Source organism: Oryza sativa, chromosome 5 (assembly GCF_034140825.1).
Source record: "Oryza sativa Japonica Group chromosome 5, ASM3414082v1".
In the NCBI taxonomy this organism is placed as follows: domain Eukaryota; kingdom Viridiplantae; phylum Streptophyta; class Magnoliopsida; order Poales; family Poaceae; genus Oryza; species Oryza sativa.
In genome coordinates, this window is record NC_089039.1 from 6312690 (window position 1) to 6319679 (window position 6990).

Genomic DNA, 6990 nt, shown 5'->3' on the forward strand with positions numbered 1-6990 from the left:
CCATTATCAGTTAGTAGATGACACGTAAATAACAGGATAGAATGTCCACTACCCCGGCCGCATGCACTTGGCTCGCACGCGGTCGCCGCCGGTTGGGTGAGGTGGTGACTCGGCCGGAAGCCGACGCGTACCAAGAAAAGCCGCGCGCAAAGGCGCAGGAAAAGCGACCCCCTCGCTTTGGTAGCGCGTGCAGGCGATCGATCGAGAGATGGATGGATCATTGGTGGCGAGCGAGCGAATCGTAAAGCAGCCAGAGCCAGCGTGGTCACCACGACGACGACGACCCAAACTAAAGATGGCCAACTCACATCTCATCTCATCTCATCACGATCACGGCCTTTTCTTTTAATTTCTCCCTTTTTTGTCTGCTCCAATCCATTCACTTCACATTTTGGTTCATCTATAGGTACATGCATGGCCTGCCATGCGTGCATACTATTTTTTTCCGTTATAATGGATGACACATATACGAAGTGAGCGTAACTCAACTGATTAGATTTTTTTATGATATTTGTATTTACGGCTAATTATTTTTTCAATAATCCATAAGCGACGTATCCGTGTGATACATTATCACTAAAGTCTATATATACGATATTGGAATAATATATTATTGGTAGCGTCCAAAAAGGATGCAACTGAACATATGCAAGAAAGCACGCAGCATATATACAGGCTGCCCTGCCGTGCAGTGCAGGTGAGGTGAGGACATATATATGTAGACGCACATGAACTAGGAATACTAGCTATTTGAGCAGGCAGGCAGGGCATCTGTAGGCTGTTGTTGAGAGGAAAGGGTCAGGTTTGCTTAGCATTATTAAGGGCCTTTAACCTCACCATCTTCTTTCTTTTCCGATCCTTTCCTACAAGGGTGTGAACTCAGATCCCTGCCTTGTTCAGACATCAACCTAAGAATCTCAAAGCTAGGGCTCATACTGCCGGCACTGCATGTACGTACTTGTCGGTGCATGGTAAGTATATTCATACATATACGTACCGACCTACTACCAAATTAATTTTCTTAATTTGTAATCGTACGATAAAATTTAACAGTTTTGTTAAAAATATGGCATGACATTTTTTTTTTGTTTTGCGATTGCACTCTTTCCTATATATGTAAGTATGTGCTCATACTGTATCTTCTCTTTCAATTAGATAAAAAATACTTTAAAAATTATTTTTTATATACTTTGTGTATTAAAAAATTACAATGTAAATATTGAAACTAACATGGTCAGTTTTGAAATTTATAATATAATTATAATGTAATTAAGTACGTAATCTATAATGTAAAAACGACTTGATAGTTTTCTATATAAAATATATATGGGGCCAAAAAGTAGATACTCTCTTAAACTAATTGCTCCACGAACTAATTAAAACTCGTTTGGCGACGAAAACGATCTCAAATTTGATACAAATGCATGAAAAATACTCCCCATGTAGCCAGACACCAATATCATGGTATAATAACAATTTAATTCGTGTACGCACGTATGTACGTACGAACGCTCGTATACGCTGCCAAGTATGTAGAATCCTCCGCTGCATCCGCATCGCCATCGCCCCATGCATGCATGCAACAACACAATCGAACGTACAAGCTCACGCCACGTCGCCGCCGCGCGCATGCTAGAGCTTGGCGGCGCCGGCGACGGCGCCGCCGCAGCAACGCCAGCGGTGGTATATCGAGCTAGCTAGGGAGCACGGCCGCCGCCGGCCGGCTACCTGCCGCGGCGGCGCAGCTGGCAGTCCGGCGTGGCGGCGGACGGCTGCATCCGCAGCTGCTCGTAGAACTTGTTGATGAAGTCCTCGAACTCGGCGTCGTCCACGCGCTGCTCGCCGCCGCCGCCGCCGCCGTTCTCCGGCACGGCGGGGAACGGCGAGTCGGTGACGCGGAGCGGCCGGACACCGGCGGGGCTTCGCCCCAGGATCCACGCCACCATCGGCGACGGAGTCGCGGTGGCCCAGCCGCCGCCGCCGCCGCCCTGCACCGCCGCCGCCGACGACGACGGCGTGCCTTCCACCTCGGCGCTCATCATCTCGAACGCCCGCGCCACCGCCGCCGCGTCGAGGCCGCCATACTCGCCGCCGCCTCCGCCGCCGCGGCGGCCACCGCCGCCGCCGCGGCTCTTGAAGGGGAACAGCCCGTAGTGCGGGTACGACGACGGCGTGGTGGTGCAGCTGAACTCCACCTCCCGCGGGCGGCGGCCGTAGAACGACGCCAGCGCGGCGGACGACGACGACGACGCCGCGAGGTGGTGGCCGTGCCCCGCGGCGGCGTGGTGGGCGAGGAGGCCGCGGAGCGCCTTGCCGGCGAGCTTGCCGCGGCCGAGGAGGACGTGGAGGTCCACCATGAGGCGCTTCCGGCAGAGGCCTCGCCGGAGCATGTGGCACACGGCGAGGACGACGTGCCACAGCCGCCGCGCCATCCCGGCCTCCATGGGCCGCCGCGCCGGCGTCGTCGCGAGATCCATCAATTTTACCCAATAATAATAATACTCAGGGGTGTATTTGCAAAAACGCAACACACACACACTAAAGAGAAAAACGAAGGCTAACGGATCGGAGAAGGGACTGGTTGTTAATTTTGTGAGGTTTCGAGGGGCTGATTAGCTTAATTGGCTAAACTAGCGAAGGGGTTGATGGAATGGAATGAGTAGGATTGGGGGGGGAGGCAGAGGAGGTATTTAAGGGAAGGAAAGGCTTCAAGGGACCCACAAAAACACAACTTAATTTGGAAGGAAGGGTTAAGTCTAGTTTAATTATTTACTGATAGTATGATGCTACTGTTTTTTCTGCTGCTTGGACCTGAGGCTGCTGTTAGCTTAGCTCTGTTCATATTGTCATCTTTGAATACTCTGTCTTTGTTTGGTTGACAGCTAAAGGCTGTTCTACACATGTTACGTTTTAAGTCAAACAATAAAAACTTTTTTAAAAGTCTGTTGAAATATTTACACTGGGCTAGCTATTGTCCGTGCGTTGCAACGGGATTTTAATTTTAAAAAATTATTATTGTTAACCTATTGCCATCATCATCATCATTATTTTCTACATATATTTGTTCATAACATACTTATGTATATATTTGTTATTAACATATTGATCTTATACTTTCTCCTTAAAAAAAGTAGGGTGTCGATGGTACGAGTGGTGGCAGAGTTATCATTCACCATCATCATCACTCTTTTTAAAGGAATATAGATATATGAAAATTGTATGCATATAAGTATATGTTTGTTTTAAAAACTACTCCGATCCATAATATTATAATTTAGAAGTGCTACAACGTGTAGTTTCATTAGTTTTCCACAATATTTTGCCATAGTAATTAGTGGTTGCATCTCGACGACGACTGGTTCTGTTCAAAACGATATGATTTTGTAACTAAAGGGTGTAATAGTGATCAAACTTTACTAATGGAATGCTAATGGGAAAGACTATAAGAGATTAGCTTTGGTGCTACTTGGCTTGTGGTTAGGTAGCAGTGACAGTGATTGTCTGATTGACACTTAAAGATGAGATAGTCTCAAGTCTGGTTAATAATGTCTATGTTTTTGTTGGTGTGAAATTGACACAAATAACTTAACAATTAACGTCCATCTGTGGGGAGTGGTTAATTCTCCCAAAGTTTTCCTTCATTGGTCAAGGCTTAAAAACGTTGCTTTTGGAGAATATGCCCTTGATTCCTTAAACCATCCATATATCTTCTTGTAGGAAACTGAGAGGAATGTGGTGGCAGATGCAAAACACAAGAGGAAGAAGGATATGTTAATGATGATCAGTGAAGGATTAATTAATAAAGGACACTGCTATGGAACTAGTAGTGCTTCTAAATACCCCGCTCCAAAAAGCACAAGCTAGCTAGGTCCCAAAGATTTGGAATATCTTAGGTGATATAGATCGAGCATCACTTTGCAAGTTAATTACACAAACCTGTCTTTTCATGCTTTTAGAAACACATGTATTAGGAAAAAGAACAAATATGGACGTTTATATGAACATTCTGTGCGCTTGTGTTAAAGATTAATTTACAGCATATGTGTTGGATTAGTAAATATTGCCCAAATGACGAAACAAGAAATCCAGATATTTTTTTTCCTGAACACGCAAAAGCTTTGCATCTGTAACTGCCAAAGAGAATTGAAGTGCACCCTCCATCCATAAGTATAAAACATTTCTAGATTGGTCTATGTGATTAAATTAGGGCTAGTTAGGGATAAGATAGTAAACTATTAAATGAGTGATAATTAATGGGATAAGTAGTAGGAGTACTCTATAAATCCACAACTTTCAAACGCTTAGAATATTTTATATCTATGCTTATATAGAGGAAGTAAAAGTTAGCAGCAACCAGTATAATACACTGATATAAACTGCCCCTGCGTCGCCCTCGCGCATGCGACACGGGGGGTGAAACGCCCAGAGCCGCCGCCCCCTTCTCCTCCCTCCCCTCACCTCGCTGCCACCGGAGCTCACCGCCGGAAAGCCAGCTGGCGAGCGAGGAGGGCGGCGGCGGCGCCTTCTCCGACGACGGCGCATCCTCTTAGGTGCGGGGGAGGCGGTGAACGCTGACGACGGGGAGTGGATCTGGCGTGCCCCAGGTTGGATTCGGTCGAAGCGGGTGGTGGCTCGACGGCGTGGCGCGTGGCCGGCGGCGGGCCGTTGTAGTGCGTGTCGGCAAGAGGCTAGCGCGCATGGGTGGCGGAGGCCGGCGCATGCGAGGCGGCACGCGTCGCCCTCTTCGGCGGTCCGGTGGGGCGGTCGTCGTCGGGGCGCGTGGCCGGCGGTGGGGCGCTGTAGCGCATGTCGGCGGGAGACTGGCGCGCGCGGGTGGCGGAGGCCGGCGCATGCGAGGCGACACACGTCGTCCTCTTCGGTAGTCCGGTGGGGCGGTCATCGTCGGGGCACATCGGCGACTCCGGCGCCTCTCCGGGCATCCACCCCCTCCCCCACCCCCACCTCTGCTACCACCTCCCTTCCTCTCCTCCTCCCACCCCCTCCTTTTCCTCCCTTCCTCTCACCCCCACCTAGTTGTCTAGTTGCTCTGCTGTTCTGCTCACCCCAGCTCTTCTATGTGTTGGTGGTAAAGTTGGAGGTGGTTGTTGCAGTTGCCAGAGGTGGTTTCCCGCAAAGCCCGGTGATTCTTGGTGGAGATGTGGCCTCCGCCGCAAAGCTCTTCTTACATCTCATCAGAAACATAGAAGACTCCGATGTCTCTGTTGCCCTGTCTTCAACTTTCAGCTCCTCTTCCGGCAGGCCAGACCTCCTCGCCTTCCTTGATGCTCCACCCTTCTGTTGGCCGGTCTACTTCTAGACCTTGGTCGTGAAGTCTTTTGGTGGATGAGGAGATATGTTCGTCGACGAAGTTGGTCCAGCTTGTTTGTGGTCAGGGCTCTTTGGCCTCGCCTGTGCTTCAAGTGCCTTGTGTGTTAGTGAACCTGTCGTAGGGCCGAGTTTGGAGCGGTGTGTTTTGCTCTCTGTAGTGCCAGAGTTTTAGTGCTTAGGAGGAGCCAGAGCTGCTGCATTGGGATTAGTTGATGAGCTGGGCAACGATAACTCTCAGCACTTTCGCTCTGGTTTCTTGGAGGTCTTGCACCTTTCGAGGGAGCCTTGGGCAAAAGCCATACCTGGTTTCCTAGCTAGGATTGGCGACATCGACACCTGCGGGTGCCGTATCCTCCTTGGAGGTGTCGCCTTGTTTGACTCTCTTCACCTTCGGGTGAAAACCCAGTCCAGTTTTGGACGGGTGTTGGCAGCGGCATCTGTCGTTGCTTCCCTCCTTGGAGGCTTCGCTTTGAAGGTCTCGCTCTTCCCTTGGTCACTTTTGTGGTTCGTAGTTTTTTCGCTTTGTCTTCTGTGTGGGGTTTTGCCGGTTTCACTGTAGCAAACTGTACAGTTGTATGTTTTTGGACCCGGTTTTCCTTATAAACAGGGTTAATTCTCTTCTGCTTATAAATTCCGGTAGAACTCGTACCGTCGTTTCTTCGAAAAAAAAAGAGGGAGTATAAGTTACATGAATGCTTTGCTATTACCAATCAGCTTAAATATATCTAAGCTCAAGAATTAGTTTTTTCTCTGCTACTATCATACTCCCTCCGTTTTAGGTTATAAGATGTTTTGAGTTTGGTCAAAGTCAAACTGCTTTAAGTCTAACTAAGTTTATAGACAAATATAGTAATATTTACATTACCAAATCAGTTTTATTAAATTAATAATTAAATATATTTTTATTATAAATTTATCTTGGGTCAAAAATATTACTATTTTTTTCTATAAACTAGGTCAAACTTAAAGCTGTTTGACTTTAACTAAAGTTAAAACATCTTATAATCTTTAGTAAAGTACGTACATTTGACTCTAAATGAAAAAAAAATCCAAGGTTTAATAATTGGACTTAAATATTATTGCACAAAACTAAACCTATAATTCGCCAAGATTGAAGTAAAATTCGGTATAGCTCGCTAGCTAGTGGCGGATTCATAATTTTTCTTGAGCCTAATGCAAATCTAATAAAAGATATAATCTATATATATATACATAAAACCATAAAACTAATAACTTCATAGACCATTTACCATTTTATTGAGCCTTGCTTTGCTTGTTTGTTAGCTGATCATCGAGCTAAACTCCATTAGAACAAATAAGCAAGGTAATTAGGTAAATATTTGTGAGTAATTATGCCGTTGAATCAATGCGTTGTTGTGCATGTGGAGGAATGGGCCCTGCTCCGCCACTGTCGCTAGCTATTACGATTATCCTGCATATTTGCATATATATTGTCTCAATTTGGTCAAAAAAGAGGAAATACACAACGCCGGTTTCGTGCTCGAATGCTTAGCAAAAGCTAACCCTAAGCCTTATTCCTTAGTAAGCAAGTGAAGAATTTTCTTGGCCTTTATTATTTGGATTCCTTTTCTTTTCCTGCATGGCATTGGCTGCCTTGTATTCTCTATTAGCTTTGTCTAAAGCTGGTCATCGATCAGCTCG

The 6990-nt window shown here is 46.6% G+C and overlaps 1 protein-coding gene across 1 annotated transcript; it reads right to left on the bottom strand.

Moving 5' to 3' along the window:
- Window positions 1-1340: 1340 nt before the first annotated feature.
- LOC4338059 (uncharacterized) lies at window positions 1341-2875 on the bottom strand. The gene has a single exon (XM_015782972.3). The coding sequence runs from the start codon at window positions 2475-2477 to the stop codon at window positions 1725-1727; it is 753 nt and encodes a 250-aa protein (XP_015638458.1). The 5' UTR covers window positions 2478-2875; the 3' UTR covers window positions 1341-1724.
- Window positions 2876-6990: the final 4115 nt, after the last annotated feature.

Coding starts and splice junctions, on each gene's coding strand:
- LOC4338059 (XM_015782972.3), bottom strand. CDS start 2,477: ATGGATCTCGCGACGACGCCGGCGCGGCGGCCCATGGAGGCCGGGATG.